The following is a 25,592-nucleotide window of genomic DNA, read 5'->3' as shown; positions in this document are numbered from 1 at the left end:
CCTTTCTTCCCATTGGTGTTTGGGTCTTTAAATACTGTGTCCAAGCCTATGATTGTGTCTTAGGGACACGAAAAGCGTAAGGCTTTATGTAATTGTTTAATTAAAGATTTTTCTACTTTTTAACCAACATTTTTTGGTCTGATCTACATGTGGCTTCCTGGTGTAAACCTTTCTTTCTTCTTGCAGTAATTAGTGATTGGTGGAGTTCAAATTGGGTTGGATTCTTTATTATTAGGCTTAATTGGAGGGAGATTTATATACCTAGGTGAATTCGTATCATGTTTGGGAGCAGTTGAATGTTATATCTTTCTTTCTCGGGTTTGCTTAGTTGCCTTCTTAAAGTAGCTTGGTCCTCACAAGTCCTGTATAATCCAGGAACGAGTGTCCCAGCATTACAAAATGTCCTTTCAGGGCTGACCAAACCAACGCCTCGCCCAGTCCTTTGAGGTTTGACCCACCCTGTTCAACATAACCAAGTCTCAGTCACTAACACAGTAGAAATCGGCCAAGTACATACGTGGAACAGGGTTGAGTGGTTTGTTTGTGTTTTTCATAACGGTTTCTGGTTTGTAGACATTCTGTTTTTACCCTTCCAAGTCCTTGTACCAGTTGTTAACATCCCTTGTTCTACCTACACCCCAGCAAATGAAACAGGCCTTGTTTGGTTCCTCCGTTTAGTAATTGCCTCTAACAGTTGTTATGGCATAGTTGGTGCCTCATTATGTACTGATGCTGGTATTCCTACAAGAACATTAGAAGGAGACTGTAGGGAAGGCCTACACTTTGTTCTTATCTACCACTCCTGCATGGACTTCAGGCAGTGGTACATAGTAGGAGTTATCATCCAGAAACTTCAATGTCTATTGGACCTGTAAATTAATTTTATATACTACCTTGATGTGCAAAATACTTAAACGAAACAATGGCCATCTCCTTCAGAGAGCAGTGGGGGGTTAAGAAAAGATCGCACTTCATTAATGCGGGTGCCACTGTTTAATTAGCACCCACCCTCTGCCGCCACACTCTGAATCCATCTGAGTTTCTGAAAGCTCCTAGGAAGGTGACTGAGCTGAGAGGTGCAGGTGTGTAGGGAAGTGTGAAGGAAAGGTGTGCGAGCGAGCGAGGAGGAAGTGTGCGGGAGCTGCTAACTACACCATGGTCTTTGGCCCGAAGCAAATTCCACTGCCAGAAAGTCTGTGGAGTAAATATATTTTAGTAGAGTAGTACAGAGGTCTGCAGAATGTTGGGGTACATGACCACAGTCCTACTGTTTTACTAAATGTCCAAATCTTGCATTGCTAAAATTACTGTATCTTCTAGTAAGGTGAACATATTGCTATATTAGTAGTTTACTATGCTGTAGTAAGGCTGGGCCCATAAAGTAATCCACACTCATGGGCCTAGGACCGCTTGTCAATTGTACAGGTGCCCTTTGGCAGTTTCATTGGTGTTCATACACTTTGGTCCATGGAAATCCCTCAAAAAATAAATGAAGTAGTTAAAATAACAGAACGTATTAGAGCCTAACGTTCTAGCTTAAATCTTACTTATTACGCTAAATGTATCTATATTTGATTTACAGAGCAAACTTACACAGTTAAGCCATGGAGAGCCTTAGCCATAAACTGTTTTTCAGTACTCCTCTTCATCAGCAAGAACCAAACCTAAAAACCGGCCTCCTAAAACAGGCAGACACATCGCTGCTGTTGGTGTATGTCAGCCACAAGAAGGTCCTGCCCTTGTGTCATGGTTGTCAGTGCACTTTAGCCCAATTCTTCAGACTGATTAGACTAATTGCCACCATCAATAGACCTCGGCGCCAGGTGGGGACTGGTCAATAAACCTCACTAACGTTCTCTGATGGAATGGCCATTAAAACCTACTTACTCGCCATAGAGGAGAATGTATTACTTTGGGACTAGGAACATTTGTCCCAGAAGCATCTCAAGGATCTATCGGCTCAGCTTGTTGATATTCTCAAACAGGTCCTTCTTGTTTCTGGCCAATGTTGCAGGGAGAGTCCTTGATGCCAGCGATGTAGAATGTTAAGCCTGTGCATAAAAGGTCTAAGCCCATGCTAGGCTGCACATGAAGGCGTGCAAGCAGAGAAACAAAATCACAATTATTATATGAAATGTTTGCCTTTCACAAATTCAGATTCCTGTTCGATGCTGACTTCTAACTAGCTCAGTCTATCGAGCATACGCAGGAGTCTGAATGTCACCAAGTGACCTTTGTGGTGTCACTCTATCTGTACAGACCTCATGTGTTCGGTATGCAGCCAAAAATGTTATTGCAGGGAGAAGGGTTAACATGTACCCCCTCATCTTCAGCCTTGAACTCTGGAGGAATTCTGGGGAATGTAGTTCAAGTGCCACTTGAAGCTCACATCTTGGGCATCCCTGGGTTAAACCATTGATTCATCACGGTAACCTCTGCTGCCGGAGATCTGCAAATGAGCCAGACTCATCTTGTCTTCATTCTTTATTTATGAGTAGGCAAGTTATCGCGCTCCACTAAGGGCAGGGAGCTGAAATCATAGAATAGATAATAGACTGTATGCGCACCCGGCTCTATCTCTCTCTTAACGTTCAGCCTAAGTGCCCCTTCTACTCACATCAACGTTTCCAAAAGAATCTTGTGCTGCAAATGTTATCTGGATGATATGAGGGTAATGTTTCAATAATGCATAGATGCTGGGCAGAAGGTTGACTGTTGGCCTGGTGGTGCTACTTCTGTACAGAGAAGATCATAGATGCATGTTTATAGACAAAGCTACATCAAGTCATTATTCTGCCTTTTAGGACCACATAGGGTGGGTTTTATCCAAATAGTTCTTCTGAGAGCCTCAATGTGTTTACTAAGGGCCTGAAGATCACATCTGCTCTCTTTAGTGGGCAAAGATTGGTTTGTGTGGCTACCTCAGATCTTTCTACGTGTGGCCATTCTCAAGCACCAATACAGGGAGAGTCATCATAACCCATGTGATTTGCCATGTTGACCTCCATGTTTCTTAAACAGACAGTTACATGCTTTAGTGTCATTAGTACCTGTCCTTGCAGTTTTATGAGCTTCTTAGGGCCTGCTCTATAGATCTCCACCTTTTTATTGGCCCTTAAGCTTCTCTACGTGATAGACTGCATGAAACCCTACAGACAACCCAGCAGATTCAACATCACCGGCATTACAAAAAAATAAAATAGAAGTTAACTCATGCTCTGCCTGACAACAGTCTTATTTCTTTTGCTTTTCCTCTCCTTCTCCGTAGGACAGCATAAACAAGTGCTATTTTAGCTCTTCAGCGCAAATGTTATTCTGTGGCTTCTGAGGCCATCACTAATGTAACCAAACACCATTAATAAAATTTGTGGCTCACCGAATATTCTGCCCCCCCCCTCAAGTTTTTGCTCTTTTCGGCAAAATTGCACTTGAAAAGTTCATCACTGATACATTTATAGAGTTGACAAATAAATCAGTATTTGTTGGAACATTCATATTTATGACAGGCAGTGCATTATATTCCGTGCACAAGATGTCCTTGTCTGGCGGTGAATAAATCCCAATGGGCTTAGGGAATCATTCCGTCCCTTATAAAGAGACATTTTAGCCTGTTAACACCATCGTTGCTTGCCTGAAGGTGGTACAATTAGGCATAGAGCTTGAAAGGGCATACGTAGTATAGTGACAATGGTTCTTCACCTGCTCCTGATGGGCAACTGTCACCATCTTCCACTAGTGCCGCCATCTTGCCATACTACCTTCTGCCCGCTGCCATGCTTCATAAGTGCACTTGCTACTCTATAGGGTGCAGGGCATTTTGCATCCTTCTGGACTGTGCAGTTAAATGAGACAGTTGTAGCCTTCCAGTTTAATCTGTGGTGTAAATTAGAATTTTAGGAGTAGTGTTTTTTTGTATATACCATGGTTGATAATCTCCAAAAAGTATGAATCCAGGCCACCACAGCAGAAAATAACCAGCCACTTGAGTCAAGTACAGAGACCTAATGGTGGTGCCATTGGCCTTATGGATCCAGGCTACACCTGAAGAAAAAGAGCTAGTCTCTTGTGTTAAGTACTGAGATCAAGAGGTGGTGCCACTAGCCTTATGGATCCAGGCTACAAGTGCAGATAAAGAGCTAGTCTCTTGTGTTAAGTACCGAGATCTAGAGGTGGTGCCATTAGCCTTATGGATCCAGGCTACACCTGCACAGAAATTGGCAGACACTTAAGTACAGAGACCTATTGCCTGTTCCTTTTAAGCACAAAGCTGAGGTTTGTCACCCCATAGACTTCCATAATTCCATAATGCTGCAGTAATCTTTTCTCCAGATGTCCCCTGCACATATGGCGAGCATAGCTGGCGTATGCTTAGGCGGCTGAAATTAGGAAATGTGTGCACATTGCAGTCTTGAGTGCATCTCAGCTGCTGCGTCTCATTGTTTGAGGACTATATCTAGCGGCCCTGCATTGGTGGGGTCAGCACACACACATCTCCTTTTGCAGTAAAGTAATTTTGCTCCCATGTGAAGACCATCTCCGTGTGTCATTGGGTAAGCCTTGCATCTAAAGTTCCCACAGCGGCTTAATATTCTAGAGTTTGGGGTTGCTCATGCTCATGATGGGATATGTATTGGGTTACGTTACCCATAGCAACTAATCAGCAGTTACCTGGTGGTCCCCAACCAAGGACATTTGTTATTCTTTCCACTTTAGGTCTCTATGACCTGTAGTACATTTGGCAGTGTCTATGTCTAATTGTTGTGACAGTTGGCCCTCAGTTTCAGGTTTTCTGGTTCCCTACCAGGGGCCTAGTCTGACACTGGGTCAATGAAGTAGGTTCATTGACCCAAGGTGAAGTCTTCAGTAACTGACTGATGGGCTGAGGACTGATTGACAGTGTGCCCCCTACTTCTCGGATTACTTTAGAACAATGAGCTGCCTCTCTTTCAAGAATTGCAGGCTTATCCGTGTTGTCATCTTTAAGTCATGAGGAAATGCATTTCAGCTATGAAATCTGACCCATGGAGAAGAGTTGCTGTTCTAGCTAGTTGATAAAAAAATGAAACCTTTTCGAGATTCTTAAATCCACAGTTCTACAATAACTACGTGTGATGCATTTCATGCTCATCTTCCTTGGCGAAAGTCAGGAGTAGGCAAGGCGGCCATCTTTAGATATTGTTGTGTTGATGTCTCAAGAGCTCTTATCTGGAGTAGGAACCCTAGGAACTCAGACCTATTGAGTTTATGTGTCCTCTAGCCGGGCTGCTTTTGATTATCTTCAGTCCCCAATACACTCGCAGATAGTGCAGGATGTCAGTATCCTAAGTGAAGAGCGGAGCATGGGGCCAGAACATAAAATCCTAAATTGCATCTAATTGCCATCCGCACTCCTCTAAGATACACAGTCAAAAACAACAGGAAACCATTAGAGGAGTTTAAATGACTCGGAGCCTACCATTTAGAGAGGAGCCGCATTCCCTGTACACCCTTTCCGATTCTGTAACCCCTACATTCCAATAGACCATGCCAAGGGAGTTTTGGCGTAGCATGGGGCCAAACTGCTTTCTTTTTTGGAGGAAGTTGAAGTTTTTAGTTTTTTTTAAGACTTTTTGGAGATACTGAAACCCTGCAGCTGCTGGAAAGGGCAACACAAAGACAACTTTAGTCTTTTTCATATGTGATGTGTCAAAGCTACTGTTTCTTGCAAACTGTACTCCAACCAAATGGGGCATGGTGGGCTCCTATTTTCTATTTTTCAGTTATCTATTAGTCTTACCACAGTGTTTTGCTGTCTAATGGTCACCACTGAGTTGTCCAGCTCTACCTTGGACTTCCTTACTATACCTGCTATCCCACACTGCCTTCCAAGAGACTATTATCCCACTGTTACTATAGGCACCATCTCTCCCTACTATACCTGCTATCCCTCAGTCACACTCCCTTCCCAGAGACTATTATCCACTGTTACTATAGGCACCATCTCTCCCTACTATACCTGCTATCCCACACTCACACTCCCTTCCCAGAGACTATTATCCCACTGTTACTATAGGCACCATCTCTCCCTACTATACCTGCTATCTCACAGTCACACTCCCTTCCCAGAGACTATTATCCACTGTTACTATAGGCACCATCTCTCCCTACTATACCTGCTATCCCACAGTTACACTCCCTTCCCAGAGACTATTATCCACTGTTACTATAGGCACCATCTCTCCCTACTATACCTGCTATCCCACAGTCACACTCCCTTCCCAGAGACTATTATCCCACTGTTACTATAGGCACCATCTCTCCCTACTATACCTGCTATCCCACAGTCACACTCCCTTCCCAGAGACTATTATCCCACTGTTACTATAGACACCATCTCTCCCTACTATACCTGCTATCCCACAGTCACACTCCCTTCCCAGAGACTATTATCCACTGTTACTATAGACACCATCTCTCCCTACTATACCTGCTATCCCACAGTTACACTCCCTTCCCAGAGACTATTATCCACTGTTACTATAGGCACCATCTCTCCCTACTATACCTGCTATCCCACAGTCACACTCCCTTCCCAGAGACTATTATCCCACTGTTACTATAGGCACCATCTCTCCCTACTATACCTGCTATCCCACAGTCACACTCCCTTCCCAGAGACTATTATCCACTGTTACTATAGACACCATCTCTCCCTACTATACCTGCTATCCCACAGTTACACTCCCTTCCCAGAGACTATTATCCACTGTTACTATAGGCACCATCTCTCCCTACTATACCTGCTATCCCACAGCCACACTCCCTTCCCAGAGACTATTATCCCACTGTTACTATAGACACCATCTCTCCCTACTATAACTGCTATCCTGCAGTCACACTCCCTTCCCAGAGACCAGGACCGCCATCAGAAATCGGAGGGCCCCGTACGACAAAATTTCCTGGGCCCCCTGGGCTGTGCCCACCGCAAAAACCACCTACAGGTCCGCCCTCCCCACCACACAGTAAAAAAACAAAAAAATATTGGTGGCTAGGGCCCCTTAAACGTCCATGCCTTCCTGAAGTCAGCAGCTCTCAGAAAGATGGGGGGCCCGGCTAAACAAGTAAGTGTGGCGTGGCCGGGCCCCCCCTTAACCTCGGGGCCCCCTACAACTCTCCCCCCTGTCCCCCCCTGATGGCTGCCCTGCCAGAGACTATTATCCCACTGCTACTGGTAGGATCTCTTCTTTGACCCCCCTAATAAAGATGGACTTTTCATTCAAACCCAAAGACCTGATTTTCAGGTCATACTCTGCACTGCTGTATACCACAGCATTGTTTATTTTGGGAAGGCTGCTGTAAATTACAGTGCTGTGTGGATATAACCAGGTTTACAGAATCCAAGAGGAACCAGCTGCCGAGCGTTGGGCTGATTCTCTAAAGTCAGCAGAGATGTATTCATTGCAATTATGTATCTGGTCCCAAAGAAGGGCATTTATTGCTGAAGGAAGCACTGCTGAGGCTGCATCAGGGCCCGACGGTACACTTGGCCCAAAGCTGATTTCAAAATGAACTGAGATCCTAATTCATGTTTATATACAAGGGAGGAACCAGAGCAGAACTGCGGAGAGAGGGGCACATCTTCCAAGCCAGATCCCAAAAATATCCCAGAGAAAGGCGGCGGGGGAAGAAACGTGCATTTGTGAGGGTGGCCTTAATGAAAAGCCCATATGTGTCCGCTTTGGGTGCCACCTGCTAATAATTGTTTATTTGAGTTAGCCCAGCTATTAGGCATGTGTGTGTAAACGTGTAACGGACGTTGTATTTGCTCAGACATATATTTATATCTATATTAACGAACCATCTCTACTCTTGCACTGGCTGAAAGTTCCCTACTACTTTCCTGAGCCATTCATTTGTCCCTGTACACCCCTCCTTGGCATGCACTGATGGTATAGTCCTGTATCTCTGTATAGTACTGTATCTCTATATTGGATCTCTTTCCTTCTATGGGGCTTGGAACAGCCTGTGTGTCTCCTATTTGGAGCCTAGGTTCAAACTGGGCTTCCTCAGACCCACCAGAGAACATGATATGTAGAGCCCTACCTGTGCATCATTGGATATGAAATGAATGGTATCTGTATTACACAGCTTTGTGGTAGAAATTAAAAGAGCTTTTTTTTCTGATTTTGTGATATAGTGAGACCCACCGGGAGATACCCTGGTATCCCAGCAGTCCAGTCCAACGTTGATGGAGCTTTGTAACACATTTAATGCAACCTTGCTAGTCTAGTCTACTAAGCCTTGCACAGCGTTAAAGGGATACTGTCTTGGGAAAAAGTGTTTTTGTCCAACCATATCAGTTAATAGTGCTGCTCCAGCAGAATTCTGCACTGAAATCCATTTCTCAAAAGAGCAAACCTTTTTTATATATTTAATGTTGACGTCTGACATGTGGCTGGACATATTGTTAGTTTGCCAGCTGCCCCCAGTCATGTGACTTGTGCTCTGATAAACTTGAGTCACTCTTTACTGCAAGTTGGAGTGATACCCCCTACCTTTGCCCCCCAGCAGCCTAACAACAGAACAATGGGAAGGAAACCAGATAGCAGCTCCCTAACACAAGATAACAGCTGCCTGGTAGATCTAGAAATGCAAAGTTCCCATTCCCCACATTGTCCAAGTGCATGATGGAGGCTCAGAGCTGAGCTTTTCCTGGTTGTGATTTCAGGTGTTAAGAAAGAAAGGCCATTCCAACCTTGATGGAACCCTGTAACACCTTTTAGCTGTACCATTCCTGCTACTTGCATAACTAATAGTCTACATTTAGGCCTTGCGCCTCCTCCACAGGGTTAAGGGCCATGTTCCTTTTTCTCACACTGCCCAAGTGCATGATGGAGGCTCAGAGCTGAGCTTTTCCTGGTTGTGATTTCAGACGTTGAGAAAGAAAGGTTTTAATGGGTGTGACAGCCCCGAGCCCGATGGGGACGACTCCATTGACCAGAGCCCCCTCATGGAAGACAAGTACCGCAAGGCCAGCGAGGACCTGGACATTCTATTCAAAAGATATGGTGTAAGTAACAACTCCTCTTCAGCTGCTCTTCATCTCTCTCTTTCTTCTCTCTCTCTCTTTGTGTGTGTGTTTCTCTTTCCTCCTTGCTCCTCCCTTTCCCCCCAAAACATGGCCTCATGCCCAAAAAAAAAACGGAAAAAAAAATTTGAAAACCTAAAAATACTCCCCCATACCCTCAATTCCCCACACCCCCGACCTCAAAATGAGCAGGCGCTGAACAAGAAGCACAGGGAGTACGAGAGCCCAGACGCGGACGAGGTTTTTTCGCTGACTCCGCAGACGGAAGAGAAGTATAAAAAGATTGACGAGGAGTTTGATAAAATGATGCAGAGTTATAGACTCGCAGTGAGTACCGTGGGGAGAGTGAGCCACAGGCCAGAGCAGCACTGCAGGTTCTCTCATTCTCATTCAGAGAGTTCTAGGTTCTCTTCTGGCCACAGACACATCATGGTTGTGCACATATTCCCTTAAAGGATAAGTAAACCTTTAAAATAAGTGAATGTAAAATTGATGAGTGTCCTATTCTAAGCACTTTTGTAATGTACAATTCATTATTTATTCTTTTTTCATTCCGAGATATTAAGGGATACATGTACTGTTAATATGAATGAATTTTGTTACAACAGCGCCACCTGCTGGTCAGTTTCCCACCAGTCTGACCACCAAGTAGTCAAGGAAGTTGTCAGGAGAAAGAAAGAGGCTGCTCTGATGTTCTTCTGCTTAGGAAAATAATAAAAAAACTTTCTCAAATCTTTCCTAAGCAGAAGAAAATCAGAGCAGCCTCTTTCTCTCTCCTGACAACTTCCTTGACTACTTGGTGGTCAGACTGGTGGGAAACTGACCAGCAGGTGGTGCTGTTGTAACAAAATTCATTCATATTAACAGTACATGTATCCCTTAATATCTTGGAATTAAAACAAAATAAATAATGAATGTACATTACAAAAGTGCTTAGAATAGCACTCTCATCAATTTTACATTCACTTATTTTAAAGGTTTACTTAGGGCATAGCTAATTGTGCCCATGACTTGCCTTCTCTGGATATTTAGATGGAAGTCAATAGCTCATTAGGCATATAAAATTAATATAATAATAATATTATCCATTGGCAACCATTCATAGGGCCATATAATTACCCCAGCAGTAGCTGGCATTTTGTTTGTCCTAGGCCCGGACTGGCAATTTGTGGGTTCTGGCAAATGCCAGAGGGGCTGCTATAAGGTCCCATAGAAAGTCAGTATTTAGTGGGCTGGTGGGGGCTGTTTGGGCCTCTTTGTGGGCTGATTGGGCCTCTGTGTACCTGAAATGCCAGGGCCTATTTTAATTCTCAGTCCAGTGAGTCCTACCATTCCTACTGGTCAGAAATGGGAATGCAACACAGCAGATTAACTGACCTGGAGAAGAACTGATTTATACTCTACAAAAAAAAAAAAAGAGTCAGAAACAGAGAACAGAAAGCCACAGGCAGGCGCTGCTTCCAATACCAATTACATGTACAAATAATTCTAAAACCATTGCACATTTTAAATGAATTTATATTGGTAAGTTGCATAGAACAACATTTTCTTTTAGTACACAAAAGACACTTTTTCCCCTTTAAACCGCTGCTCGCGGAATCGGGATGCCAAGGATCCTGCAGAACTGGAATTTTCTGTGAAAGAAAAATAAACCTGTTCTGAACAGATATAAAGGGTATATTTGTACAGTAATTCTGAGTTTACATTTTTCCCTGGATGAAAGGGAATCGATTCCTAACCCTGAGGCCACTTGGAGCCGCCATATCCCCCCATTAATCACTGCTACAAAGCTGGAAAGTAATGTATAAGGAACCAGAACCTGCAGTGCTGCTCCACTGAGAAGGGAGAGACTTAACCCCTCAGCAGCTGTGTTGGCTCCTTTTGGCCCAATCAGGGGCTTGGGGGGTTAAGGAGCAAAGTTGGTGTGTTCTTTGCATGGCTCTGCTTAATGGCCTAGGCTTCTCAACACTGATCCAAGCTGCTGGCACTGTGTATAAAAATAAAAACATAAATATATAGAGAAAGAGAGAGAACGTGGTTTCTAGTGGGTCGGGAAAACTGCATCTACTCTATGGACAGTCTAATACAGATATGGGATCAGTTATCTGAATTACGGAAAGGCCGTCTCCCATAGACTCCATTATAATCAAATAATCCAAATTTTGAAAAATGATTTCCTTTTTCCTCTGTAACAATCCAAACTAAGATATAATTAATTCTCATTGGAGGCAAAACCAGCCTATTGGGTTTATTTATTGTATACATGGTTTTCTAGTAGATCCAAATTAGAGAAAGATTCATTATCCATAAAACCCCAGGTCCAGATTATTCTGGATATCAGGATAACAGGTCCCATACCTGTATGGGCCAAAATTTACTACCTGTAAAAGGTTTGTTTCCCATTTCTTCCCCTTGGTGACGAGAGAGCTTGTCTGTCCGGTACTTTCTCTCTTTGTCTAATTACAATAATAATCTAAATCTGACCACTAGAGGTGCTGTACCTTTAAATAGAAAGTAATATGGCAGCACGTATCTGCATACATTGGGAATTATCCAGAGGAGGGCTGTGCTGTTCATACAATATGCTAAGCTCTCTTACCTTACTATATTCAGGAAAACAAATGGAAGCCAGACTTATGAACAGAGCATATTCCCCCACTATATCCAGTACAGAAAGGCTTCCATTAAATCTCCAGTGCTGTCCCTTTAACCTGTAACTGATGTGCCCGACTGTGTGCCCTCGCATTGTGTTTGGCAACTGCAGCCGCTTAACCGTGTCCCACTGACCACTAACCCTATTTGTGCCCTTTAGAATGGAATGAGATTGACTGTGATTGGTTAATCTCTGTGCCGTGCCATTGGACAACTCCCCAATCACACGCAACCTTAACAGATTTTTCGGTCATTATGTTCCACCTGGGTGGGGCCAATGTTGCTTATGTGAGTTGCCCAGACTAAGCTGGCAGGGCAGATGGTCGGCAAAGTCACCCTGAAATCTTTATTATTGAGGACTTTGGAGGCTGTAGCCCTAACATGGGTGGCTGTGCAGAAGATCCTGATGAAGAGGGCACCTCTTGATGTAACATTTTTTTTTCCAGTCTGCAGTGCCAGCTCCGAATTTTGCCATGCCGGTTACCGTTCCAGTGACCAACCAAAATGCACTGCATTTCAGCAACCCAGGAGGTTCCTTAATCACACAGTCACTGATGACTTCCTCATTGACAGACCCACGGCTCCTGTCTCCACCCCAGCCGTCCTTACAGAGGAACACAGTATCACCTGGTCTACCTCAGAGGCCAGCCAGTGCAGGTAAGCTTCGGCTCTTTTAACGGCTCCCATACATGCGCCAATAAAAGCTGCTGGCACACCGAGTCAGCAGCTTATTGGCCCGTGTGTGGGGCCATCCAGCGGGCTTCCCCGATCGATATCTGGCCGAAAGTCAGGCAGGTTAAAAAATCCCCTCAGATCCACGCCTCATGTGTGCATCTATGCCAGTGATCCCCAACCGGTAGCTTGCTGGTAACATGTTGCTCTCCAACCGCTTGGATTTTGCTCCCAGTGGCCTCAAAGTAGGTGCTTATTTTTTAAATTCCTGGCTTGGATTCAAGTTTTGGTTGTATAAAATTAGGGATGCACCGAATCCAGGATTCGGTTCGGGATTCGGCCAGGATTTGTCTTTTTCAGAAGGATTCGGATTCGGCCAAATCCTTCTGCCCGGCCAAACCGAATCTGAATCCTAATTTGCATTTGCAAATTAGGAGTGGAGAGGGAAATCTCGTGACTTTTTATTACAAAACAAGGAAGTAAAACATTTTTCCCCTTACCACCCCTAATTTGCATATGCAAATTAGGGTTTGGGTTCGGTATTCGGCTGAATCTTACACAAAGGATTTGGGGGTTCGGCCGAAACCAAAATAGTGGATTCAGTGCATCCCTATATAAAATCCAGGTGTAATGCCAAACAGAACCTCAATGTAGGTTGACAATTCACATGGGGCTTCAAAATGGCCAATTGCAGCACTTATTTGGCACCCGAAGAACATTTTTCATGATAGTGTTGCTCCCCAACTCCTTTTACTTCTGTATGTTGCTCACAGGCTCAAAAGGTTGGGGGTCCCTGGTCTATGCGGTCCCTATCGGATCCATTATTGACTTCAATGTGGGCATATCGGGGAGAGATCTGCTCGTTTGGCGACACACAAGCGGATCTCTACGTCTATACCCACCTTACATCTTCTCTTTGTGCATCACGGCCCCTGTGGGTGGCCAGTAGCTTATAGGGCTCCAGTGATGGCATCTTAAAGCAGAAGGAAAGGTTAAAATTAAGTAAGCTCTGTCAAAAGAAACACCACATTTCTTTCCTTCTATTATTTATTCATGGGCTTCTGTATCAGACTTCCTGTCTTCAGCTTAAACCTTCAGGGCTAGGGCTTGAGCATGCTCAGTTTGCTCCTCCTCCCCTCCCTGCTGTAATCTGAGCCCAGAGCTATTTGTGAGACACTCGTGCAGGAAGTGATGTCACACCAAGCTAATATGGCAGCTGCTATCCTAAACAAACAGAGAGAGCTTCTAGAGCTGTTTACTCAGGTATGGTAAAGCATTCTGCAGAATAAATATAGTGTTATAGCTTGTACTATTGTGGCAGATCTATTGGCAATAAACTGCTTTAGTAGCTTTCCTTCTCCTTTAAGCCTCCTTGCATATTGAAATGGGATGAGCTTTTGGTTACCCGTTGGCTTCGGTCTCTGACCTCCATAGTTGGTGAAGGCACTGCAGATCCTGCACTTCCTTGGGAGCTGAAAAAGTAGTGGGATCCCCTAGAGCAGTAGCTACAGGCAGTAGACTTGGCATAGCAGAGCAAGATGAAGACATTAGAGTTACTGTAGGGCTAAATTCTGACAACTCCCATCACTTATCTAAGGCTAAAGGGCAATAGAACCATGGTCCTACTTTGTAACTCAAGACAGTCCTGTCCCTAACCTCTTTCTTTTTACTTATAGGTGCAATGTTGGGAGGGGAACTGAACAACTCCAATGGAACGTGCCCAAGCCCTGTAGGTGAGTGAGTGCTCAGTATGTCTATTGAACAGTTGGGGGAGCGGAATTCCTGTTGCATATTTGATTGGTAGGTGACCCTCAAATGTACCAAGTGCAGGCTAACCAACCAGCATGGAAAACGCTCTTGGTATTTTAGCAGCTGCTTATCCTGCTACCCATTCCCTGCCCCATAAGGAATGCCGGGCATTGTCCTGTGCATCGTATGGATCCAGAGCCAGGGCTGAGAGGTCTGTCATCTCCCACAAAATCCAAGGCTGTAGGCTGCAGTCTCTTGTTACAGAAGCCATGTTTTCATAGACAGATATTTCCCAGTATGCACAGGGCTGCCTGTTTATATCATCTAATAAAGTGCTTAGCTTTTGGCTTTCCCATGCCCCTCCCTCCTTGTACACCCTCGAAACCATGAAATGCTGCCTTGCGTCTGCAGCGATGATTTTAATTATGTGCCAGGCTCTGCCACCCACTGCCCCTTCTCCATTACTGCTGATCCACAACTCCAGCCATCAAGGGAAGCCCCAAGGTTAAAGCCTAAGCTGCTGCTGCCCTCCTTAAAGGATGCGTAAACCTTTAATAAGTGAATGGAAAATTGATGATGGTGCTATTCTAAGTGCTTTTGTCATTCACATTCATTATTTTGTTACATCAGCGACACCTGCTGGTCAGTCTCCCACCAGTCTGACCACCAAGTAGTCAAGGAAGTTGTCAGGAGAAAGAAAGAGGCTGCTCTGATGTTCTTCTGCTTAGGAAGGATTTGCGGGAGGTTTCTAATTATTTTCCTAAGCAGAAGAACATCAGAGCAGCCTCTTTCTTTCTCCTGACAACTTCCTTGACTACTTGGTGGTCAGACTGGTGGGAAACTGACCAGCAGGTGGCGCTGTTGTAACAAAATTCATAGAATAGCACTCTCGTCAATTTTTCATTCACTTATTTTAAAGGTATACTTATCCTTTAAAGCACAACCTTTCAGAAAAGAGTATAGCTGTGATTCCAGGTGCCTCCAAAAAAATACCCTTCTTGCTTGCCCCTGCCAACTTTCCACAGAAGACCATGTACGGCAATGGGCACCCAGTTCTGATACTAATTCCCTGTGGAACTTGGCGAAAAGAGATTTCATTTCAGAAGGTTATTTCTTCTTGTGTGCTGATCCGTGAAGTGCTGAGGGGCTTAGCTCTCAATCTCCCTCTGCCCAGGTAATATGGTTTCCAATGAGTTTGATACCCCTGCCAACCCTTGCACTTGATGGGCACAGTAAATATCCATGCTGACTGTTCGATTAGGAAGCCTTCATTAGACTCGCTAGCAAAAGAACCCTCTTATTTTCTCATGCCGCTTGTCTGCGAGAGCCAGTTTCACGCATGTGTCCAAGGAATTTAAATCTCTTCTGTCTGTAATGAGACAAGACACCAATATACACGCACCCCTTTAGACATGCCATGTGAATTCCTGCATGGCAGCTAATGTGCCTGAGCTGAACGCTGGGAAAGGCAGAGCAATGGAATAAGCATGAACGACCCCACCAGCCATTGTGAGGGTTCTAGGGAGTCAGCAGCTTCTCTGTCAATCGGCAAATTTACCCGCATTCATCAAAATGGTCTATGGTGTAGTTTTTATTTCTAAATGACACAGTTTACACTGCAAATAATTCACTCTACCATATAAAATTTAATTCCTGAACCAGTGTATTTATTTAGTTGTAATATTGGTGTGTAGGTGCATCTCAGGTCATTTTGCCTGGTCATGTGATTTCAGAAAGAGCCAGCACTTTAGGATGGAACTGCTTTCTGGCAGCCTGTTGTTTCTCCTACTCAATGTAACTGAGTGTGTCTCAGTGGGACCTGGATTTTACTATTGAGCGTTGTTCTTAGATCTACCAGGCAGCTGTTATCTTGTGTTAGGGAGCTGTTATCTGGTTACCTTCCCATTGTTCTGTTGTTAGACTGCTGGGGGGGACAGGGAGGGGGTGATATCACTAAATCTTGCAGTACAGCAGTAAAGAGGGACTGAAGTTTATCAGTCACATGACTGGGGGCAGCTGGGAAACTGACATATATCTAGCCCCTTATCAGATTTTAAAATTAAGTATTAAAAAATCTGTTTGCTCTTTTGGGAAATGGATTTCAGTGCAGAATTTTGTTGGAGCAGCGCTATTAACTGGTGTGTTTTGGTTTTGAAAAAAAATATGACAGTATCCCTTTAAATAGGATTCAGGATTACAACTCCCAGCATACCCTGTAGAGTCTATATTATCCCATCTAAATGAACTGCTACAGCTGTATATAATGTGTATTTTATTTGTATCCAATTTAAAAGGGGTGAGGTGGCAACTGTTGGCCACTGCCTTTGGATGCTGCACCCCTCATAGACCCTCAATTCTGACTTGGTCACCCCTTTATCTGGCGAGTCTGCCCCCAGGCCGTCTCCCCTTCTCCAGCCTCAAGCCCCGTCAGCTGTTGCAGATTCTGGCTGGGCTGGTTCTATGAATGTCAGAATTGACGTCACTCGGCATTCCTGTCATTCTTCCTTCCCGCTCCAGGAAACTAAAGTAAAGCTTGTGTTCCACGGCCTAAGGGATAGGTCTAGAGACATTCAGCCTGCCTTTCCCACTCTCTCTGCCCTGACAGAACCTCCACAGGCCCAACACACATAATGAGCAACTTGATTGGTTGATTATGATTCTGTATAGCACTTTGAACCGTCAATATTTGCATTTATACATACATTTGGGAGCTACCATATTGCTTACCACAGGTATGACCAAAGTTTGCTTCAGGTACTTCTATTCAACAGGCATCAGTAATGGCCATAAGTGGCTAGTGGGCTCCCACTCATGTAGAACCCCCATTCCCCAGAGCCAGGGTAAAGCAGCCATCTCAATGGAGATATACTTGGCTTCATGTTATACATTAGTTTACATGATGTATCTAAAGGACTTGTCCTACTTTCATGTTTATGCAGGAAATGGTTATATCAGCGCTAGAGCCTCTCCGGGTCTCTTACCTGTATCCAATGGGAACAGTCTGGGGAAAGTCATCCAAGCTAAATCTCCACCGTCTCCTAACCAAAATAGCCAGCTCGGAGCCAACAGCCGCAAGCCGGATCTGCGTGTCATCACCTCACAAGGGGGAAAAGGGTTGATGCATCATTTGGTGAGTGCAGGAATCCTCCTTTATCTGAATCTGAGCTAATATAGATGCCATCTCCTCCGCCATTGCCCTTTAGTCCATTACAGCACCAGCCTCATCTTTAGTCTGAGATAACAGTAACTTATTATCTTGCTCATCTGGAACATGGAGGCCTCAGTGGTGTCTCTCTGAACAGAGAGATTTATTTTACAGTTACCTTCTAATATCAAGATAGATGGGCTCTGAATTTCTGATTATTGATTCCCCCATGGGTACCACTGATGGTCAGAAGAACAGCCCAGAAGTCTGTGGCTGAAGCTTATCCAGGGTTTCATTAACTTATGACATCCTGGAAGAACATCTGAGGAAATTATTAAATACAATATCAGGGTAAGGCACCAAAAATATCAAAGCCAAGGAATTAGTGGATCATGGTCCCAAAGAAGATGGTCATCCAGTAAAGAATCTAGAAGGCAATCCTTACCATGGAAGCAGCTAGAGCTACAGGGTCCTTCTGTGAGGAATCTAGAAACATTATGAAGCTTGAGGGATCCAACGTGATATAGAGAGGAGAAATTTTTTTTAGTTGTAATATTGGTGTGTAGGTGCATCTCAGGTCATTTTGCCTGGTCATGTGCTTTCAGAAAGAGACAATACTTCATAATGGAACTGCTTTCTGGCAGGCTGTTGTTTCTCCTACTCAATGTAACTGAATGTGTCTCAGTGGGACCTGGATTTTACTATTGAGTGCTGTTCTTAGATCTACCAGGCAGCTGTTATCTTGTGTTAGGGAGCTGCTGTCTTGTTACCTTCCATTGTTCTATTGTTAGGCTGCTGGGGGGAAAGGGAGGGGTGATATTACTCCAACTTGCAGTAAAGAGTGACTGAAGTTTATCAGACCACGTGACTGGGGGAACCTGGGAAAATGATAGGTCTAGCCCCATGTCATTTAAAAATTAAATATAAAAAAAAATCTGTTTGTTCTTTTGAAAAACGGATTCAGTGCAGAATTCTGCTGGAGCAGCACTATTAACTTTAAGAAAGCAAAATTGTCCTGTGAGAAATGACAAAGCTTGAGGGGTGCAATGAGAAATATAGAGGACAAATGGAGGACATCCAGTTGGGATGAGTATAATGCACTTGATTGTACAATTCCTCATTCTAACAGCTTTGTTTGGTGTTTTCTCTCCCTCTCATCTTCATTTCTCTGCTTTTTGCATCCAGACCGAGGAGCAGTTGGAGATGGTAAGTCTTTAAGCTTGCTCTGTGCCGTGTCTTTTCCTCCCCTGTTATCTCTTACTGCCCTTTACAACATGCACACAAATATATAGGCTACTTATATGGAGGGTGTCTGTGGGTACAGCAGTGATATATAGAAATACAGTATTATATCCCTTTAATAAGTAAGATAACTTCCTCATGCCATGGAAGTTTCATCATAGTTTCCTGCCCATGTGGTGGCCAATTAGCCTTCATGATGGCCAGCAATCACAAGGGCGTTTAGGTGGGAGTTAGTTGAAGAAAAACCTTCTTTTCCCTCCATGGATGTGTCCTAACCTGGTTGAGACGTGTGACACTCTCTCTCCATGAAAAGCTCATTGTCATCTCAGAAATGAGGGTCGGCAAGCAGATATATATGGGGACGCTTCTGTTCGAGCTTCATGGCACAAATAGGCCAAGTACTGGAGACAATAGAGCTCCTTGGTTTTTACTGCAGTGGGAATATCAGAGAGGAAGGGGTGGCTTGGAAAATGCACGTCTTTAAAGTAAACCTTTAAAGCAAGTGAATGTAAAATTGATGAGAGTGCTATTCTAAGCACTTTTGTAATTTACATTCATTATTTATTTTGTTTTAATTCCAAGATATTAAGGGATACATGTACTGTTAATATGAATGAATTTTGTTACAACAGCGCCACCTGCTGGTCAGTTTCCCACCAGTCTGACCACCAAGTAGTCAAGGAAGTTGTCAGGAGAAAGAAAGAGGCTGATGTTCTTCTGCTTAGGAAAGATGTGAGAAAAGGTTTCTAATTATTTTCCTAAGCAGAAGAACATCAGAGCAGCCTCTTTCTTTCTCCTGACAACTTCCTTGACTACTTGGTGGTCAGACTGGTGGGAAACTGACCAGCAGGTGGCGCTGTTGTAACAAAACTCATTCATATTAACAGTACATGTATCTCTTAATATCTTGGAATGAAAAAAAAAAAAATAATGAATGTACATTACAAAAGTGCTTAGAATAGCCCCCTCATCAATTTTATTTTCACTTGTTTTAAACGTTTACTTATCCTTTAAGGCCACACAAACAGGATTCTGAGTGTACTCAGCATGAAATCAGTTAGTGTGTTTGGTTTAGTCGGTATAGATGTGTGAGAAGGCTGGGGGTATATGATATGCCTGGCATACTCTGTAGTTGGCATTTACACTGGTTATTTGTCTGTTTCTTGTGCAGAGTGTCCAGCGGTTAGGAGGAGTTTCACAAGCGACCCATTCGCTCACGACCCCGGTTGTTTCAGTGGCGACTCCTAGTTTACTGTCACATCATGGACTGCCTTTCTCTGCCATGTCCACAGCATACAACACAGGTAAGTGCTTTCTCCGGGGGTCTATTTCTTCTCTGGGTTATGCATTACTATGGATCTTTCCAATTGCACTAGTCAGATGGGACTGCTGGTTGGTTGCTACGAGAATCCGGTAACCTGTAGCCAACAATATTTGCTTCATTGCTTCACTGGTAGTAGCCTGATCCGATCTTTGACTTGTCTGGGGCTGACGGTTACGGGGCTAGGAAAAACATATCCCATATTACTTGATAATATAAATCTATAATGTATTTTTACTGGCACACACATGGTCACCGTAGTATATTCTGAAATACACAGGTGCAGAGGCACAGGCGCATTGGGGTGCAGAGGCACAGGTGTATTGGGGTGCAGAGGCACTAGCTCACTAGGGTGCAGAGGCATGGGCACATTGGGGTGCTGAGGCACAGGTGTATTGGGGTGCAGAGGCACAGGTGTATTGGGGTGCAGAGGCACTAGCTCACTAGGGTGCAGAGGCATGAGCACATTGGGGTGCTGAGGCACAGGTGTATTGGGGTGCAAGGGCACAGGTGTATTGGGGTGCAGAGGCACAGGCTCACTAGGGTGCAGAGCCATAGGCGCATCGGGTGCAGAGGTACAGGCTCACTAGAATGTTGAGGCACAGACTCACTCGGGTGCTGAGGCACAGGCTCACTTGGGTGCAGAGACACAGGCGCATTGGGGTGCAGGGTACAATCACACTAGGGTCCTGGGTACAATCACACTAGGGTGCAGAGGCACAGGCTCACTGGGGTGCAGGGTACAATCACACTAAGGAGGCACAAACACTATTGCGCTTCAGGCTGGTACAAAGCAATATTGCTGCAGTGAGAGCTTTGTGCACAGGAAGTCTCTGCCTAACTGGGTTACATTATCATTATCCCTAAACCCCTAATTAAGCTCAGTCTGTTCCCTGTATTTATGAGAGTGACACACAGTGAGTTTTGCAGATGGCAGCGGTTCCATGAGACAAACATGTGGCACACTACCCAGAGCAGCACTAATGGGAAGGGTGGTTTAGGGAGCAGCTCCAGTAACCCTGAGCTTGCGAGACCTGGACTGGTTAGACTTCTTTTGAGCAACGAGATGCTCATGTGCAAGTGAAACTGAGTACACCCAGAAAAAATAGGGAGTGAGGAAAGAAGAGATTTTCACATAGTGCAACATTATGGGGACAAGGAACCATATTGGTGAATAATGGGAAACTAATCATCAGAAATACACTCAACTTCTCTCTGCTTTTAAATGGTTATTCTACTGCTTCCTAGCCTAGAATGTAAACTCTCCTGGTTGCTAGGGTCAACCATCCTAGCAGCCACTTCTCTGTGCTGCATTGTAACCAGGATTGGGCAGCATGGTGGCTAAAGAGCAAGCTCTTCTGCCTTTCAGCATCTGAGTTTTATTGTAGTAGCTGTAGTGTTGCCATGCACAGTGACAAGCTAATAATACTCAAGGTGTTACAGGGTTACAACTTTATGTACCAAGAATCCACCTTTTACCTCCCATAAGGCCACTGGGCGCCTGGCAACCAATTAGTTTAGGATGCAGACCCACCCCATACACACAGAGGAAAATGTAGGTGCAGCCAACCTTGTATAACTGGGTGCAGCGACAGTGTTGAACCATGGGGTGTTGCTGCCCCCTGCTGGAAAAAGCATCCACTGCTTTGGATAATACAAATAACTTCCCACTGTAACCATTCAGTTAAAGGATAAGTAAACCTTTAATACAAGTGTATGTAAAATTGATGAGAGTGCTATTCTAAGCACTTTTGTAATGTACATTCATTATTTATTCTTTATATTAAGGGATACATGTGCTGTTAATATGAATGAATTTTGTTACAACAGCGCTGCCTGCTGGTCATTTTCCCACCAGTCTGACCACCAAGTGGTCAAGGAGAGGCTGCTCTGATGTTCTTCTGCTTAGGAAAGATTTGAGAGAGGTTTCCAATTTCTTTCCTAAGCAGAAGAACATCAGAGCAGCCTCTTTCTCTCTCCTGACAACTTCCTTGACTACTTGGTGGTCAGACTGGTGGGAAACTGACCAGCAGGTGGCGCTGTTGTAACAAAATTCATTCCTATTAACAGTAAATGTATCCCTTAATATCTTGGAATGAAAAATAAATAATGAATGTACTTGCAAAAGTGCTTAGTATAGCACTCTCATCAATTTTATTTTCACTTATTTTAATGGTTTACTTATGCTTTTAGCGCTACTCTTGCATAACTAGGCATCAACAGATCCAATCAGAAGGAGAGGGAGGTTTGGGAAGGTCAAGGTGGTTGGTTATGTATATTCTTTATATGTATTTATATTATTATATATTAATGGCTTGTCTCCCTCTCCCCCAGACTACCAGCTGACCAGTGCAGACCTGGCATCCCTCTCTACGTTCAGTTCTCCCGGCAGTTTGTCACTCGGCAATGTGACTGCCTGGCAACATCAGCAGCAACAACAGCAACAACATAACCAACCGCAACAACTCATCCCGGTGTCACTCAGTAACCTTGTGTACGTTTCACAGCCTCGTTCAGCCAATCAGCTTGGAGGTATAGACAGGTTAGAGTAGTGAGGTATGGTAGCTCCTACTATAAGTAATAATATATAGAATAGGAAAGATTCTGTGCATGCCTCAAGCTAGGCTATACCCCCCCCCCCCAAAAAAAGAGAATGTTAAATATAGTGATTTTACTCACATTTAAAAAGCATTTACAAGACAGTTAGGTGGTCATTTGTGTGTCAGAACATTGTGGTTGGCAGCAGATTAGCTGAGAATGGTTGCTAGGGAATTTATAAGCAGTAAGTGCCATTGAATTGACTGTACTGGCTACGGCCTCTTGTTCAAGGACTGGACTGACTTCTGCAAGAAAAGGGCCTATTAAGTACAGGACTCTTTCAGTAGGAGACGAAACATATATTTAGCTCTGCTGGGATTGTGCCGTTGTAATTACAGAGCCATCCCAGCCACTGTTGCTTGGTAACAGCCGCCATTAAACCAGCACTGAGTCACTCGGCCAGTCAAAGTTAGTTCTCCGCGGGGACATAGGGATGATAATGGATGAGAGTGCTCAGCGGGGCGCCCAATAATGTGCAGGTTACATCCAGAGCAGTTGAGAGTTGCACTTAAAGCAAAATAATCCACAAAAAGGGGCTTTTTTAATGTATTTTTCGTCTCTCTTTATTTCTTCTCTCTAACTCTCACCTTTCTCTTTCCCACTCTTCCTCCACTCTTTTTCCTCTTTCTTCCTCAACTCTTCCCCATTCTTCCTTGACTCTTATCCACTCTTCCCCCTCTTCTTCACCCTCTGCTCTGTCTTTCACATTCTTCCTATCTCTTTTGAATTCTCCCCAAACCTCTCTTGTTCCTCCTCCCTCTTTCTTGTTCCTCCTCCCTCTTTCTTGTTCCTCCTCCCTCTTTCTTGTTCCCCCTCCCTCTTTCTTGTTCCCTCCTCCTTGTTTCTTGTTCCCTCCTCCCTGTTTCTTGTTCCCTCCTCCCTCTTTCTTGTTCCCTCCTCCCTCTTTCTTGTTCCCCCTCCCTCTTTCTTGTTCCTCCTTCCTCTTTCTTGTTCCTCCTCCCTCTTTTTTGTTCCCTCCTCCCCCTTTCTTGTTCCCTCCTCCTTGTTTCTTGTTCCCTCCTCCCTTTTTCTTGTTCCCTCCTCCCTCTTTTGTTCCTTCCTCCCTCTTTTTTGTTCTTCCCTTCTATAGATCCAGCAGTCACCTCCCACACACTGCCACCCTGACGGTCAACACCAACCCCATCAACATCAGCATCAAAAGGGAACCGGCGTCCCCAAACAGAGAGCGTAGTACAGGCACCCCACTGAGCTGCTTCTCCCACCAGAGTCGGCACGAAGCCACCGGCCGCTCTCCTGTCGACAGCCTAAGTAGCAACGCCAGCTCTTTTGAAGGGAACGATCGAGAGGACCCACGGGGAGACTACACCTCGTCCCTCGGTCTTCTGAGACCCTCGGGTGACACGGAGAGCGAGAGCCAATCTGTAAAACGCATGCGACTTGACGCATGGGTAACATAACCACCCTTTGTTCTGACACTTTATTCTTTCGCTCGCAGCCCGCATAAGGGCCGGGCAGAAGGGTGGAGTGCGACAAGGGAGGGTGGGGAGGGAAAAGGAATAGCCGCCAGTGGGATATATTGCTGTAGGGTGGGAACCTATCATAAACTGCCTGAGATATAGCTTTAGTATTTGGTAGGCATTCTTCCTAGTCCAGTGCCCCTGGCAATGTCTGCAGAGGTCACGGCACTCCATGGCTGCAGTGTATAACTCTGCTGTGTATAACCGCACATCTCCAGCACTCCAAAGATACCTGCTACCTTGTTGGAGTCTTCTTCAACCGCAGCTGCTAAATTTGCCCCCACACTGACTTCAGTTTGCCCTCTCCGCCCCTCTCACTGCCTTACCTCTTGCTCAAAACACAGACTTTTGCCACTGTGCTGGGGCAGCTTTAAATTCCGCAAGGGGCAGCAGCAGAAGGAAACCTGGAGAGCTCTGTATAGTTATACACAGTGGTTCATTCACTCACAGGATTAATATAATGGTTTAAATCCCAATTTGGATGCACGGTACAGCAAGGGGCTGTTGCCATACATGGATCCATGCCGCTTCAGAGAACTTTGCTTATTTACAAGCTTTGGAGGGGTCACTTCTGTCTATGAACATTGTGTCGTCACCCCGACATTGTGACATCATCTGCTCAGCTTCATTTTTGCCTATTTATCTGTGGTGAAATGCTCATGTACAAAATGCTGCGTTACTTACGGACAATGGATTCTGCCGTATACAGGTCAGCGCAGCGTTATATTAACCTTTCACCAAGAGATATATTCAGGATCTATGCCGGACGGAGCCTACCCTCCTCTTCAACCTCACAGTGAAGATAAAGGCCAAGTGACACCGTCCAGATGTATCCCCGTCCCAAATCCATGCCCTGATCTCTCCAGCTTCAGATCCTCGATGCATATCAAGTCTGCATGTTCACCCCCGCCCCTGTCAGCCATGGAGTTCTGTATAATGCAGACATTGCCTTTTTTAAGAGAAAAAAAAACAAGAAATATATATAATATATACATATATATATATTTATTCTTTTAAATGCGGTAATTTTATTTTAAGGAAAGTGCAGGATATGATTTCACTTACTGAAAGAAAAGGAACCTTGCACGGCATCGGGTATTTCGGCACTGTCCTCTCCCACATGTGAAGGGTTTCTATCAGACAATGTAAATAAACAAATCAATTAAACGTATGACAGTAATAGCCCTGCCCCCCTCGACTCCAATAAATGTAAAAAAAAATCAAGTGTTTTCCCTTCCCTTAATTTTAGTAAGTGAAATCATGAATCAGTCTCCTTATATTGTAAACACATTCATACCCAAAGAGAAACAGGGACTTAGCGTATCCTCCCCTTTGGTATGGGTGGTTTAGAATAAAGGTTAATTCGGTTTTATCTGGGGTTCATTAACCTGGGCTAACATTGTTGGAAACCAACTGGCAGATCCACCTTCCAAGTGCCTTTTCCTGTATTTTTCTGCTGATTAAAGTTCTGTAACTTGCACGGTCATATGATGCCCAGTTCAGAAGAGAAGAAAGGGTAACCTGGCATACACCATAGCAAGCCACTTATATGGGCATTCCTCATACCTAAGGGTGTTTTGCCTTTGTTGTCTACATTTAGCTAGAATGATGGGTAAGTGAGTTGGACCTAAAACAAGGGTAGGACTGGCTTGTGGTGCCAGTGGATCT

The 25,592-nt window shown here is 44.4% G+C and overlaps 1 protein-coding gene across 7 annotated transcripts in view; it reads left to right on the top strand.

Moving 5' to 3' along the window:
* The window catches only part of mef2d.S (myocyte enhancer factor 2D S homeolog), a 165,208-nt gene extending 140,327 nt beyond the window's left edge, over positions 1–24,881 (top strand). For 4 of the 7 annotated variants that reach the window (XM_018231932.2, XM_018231933.2, XM_018231934.2 and 1 more), the window contains 8 exons: positions 8,912–9,049; positions 12,166–12,376; positions 14,068–14,124; positions 17,080–17,270; positions 18,471–18,491; positions 19,699–19,831; positions 22,183–22,342; positions 23,537–24,197. In XM_018231932.2, the coding sequence (XP_018087421.1) occupies positions 8,912–9,049; positions 12,166–12,376; positions 14,068–14,124; positions 17,080–17,270; positions 18,471–18,491; positions 19,699–19,831; positions 22,183–22,342; positions 23,537–23,864 (1,239 nt within the window). In that variant the 3' untranslated portion in view covers positions 23,865–24,197. 7 annotated transcript variants of the gene reach the window in all.
* The last annotated feature ends 711 nt before the right edge of the window (positions 24,882–25,592 follow it).

This window comes from Xenopus laevis, chromosome 8S (assembly GCF_017654675.1).
Source record: "Xenopus laevis strain J_2021 chromosome 8S, Xenopus_laevis_v10.1, whole genome shotgun sequence".
Taxonomy (NCBI): domain Eukaryota; kingdom Metazoa; phylum Chordata; class Amphibia; order Anura; family Pipidae; genus Xenopus; species Xenopus laevis.
This window is presented reverse-complemented; position numbering and strand designations above follow the sequence as displayed.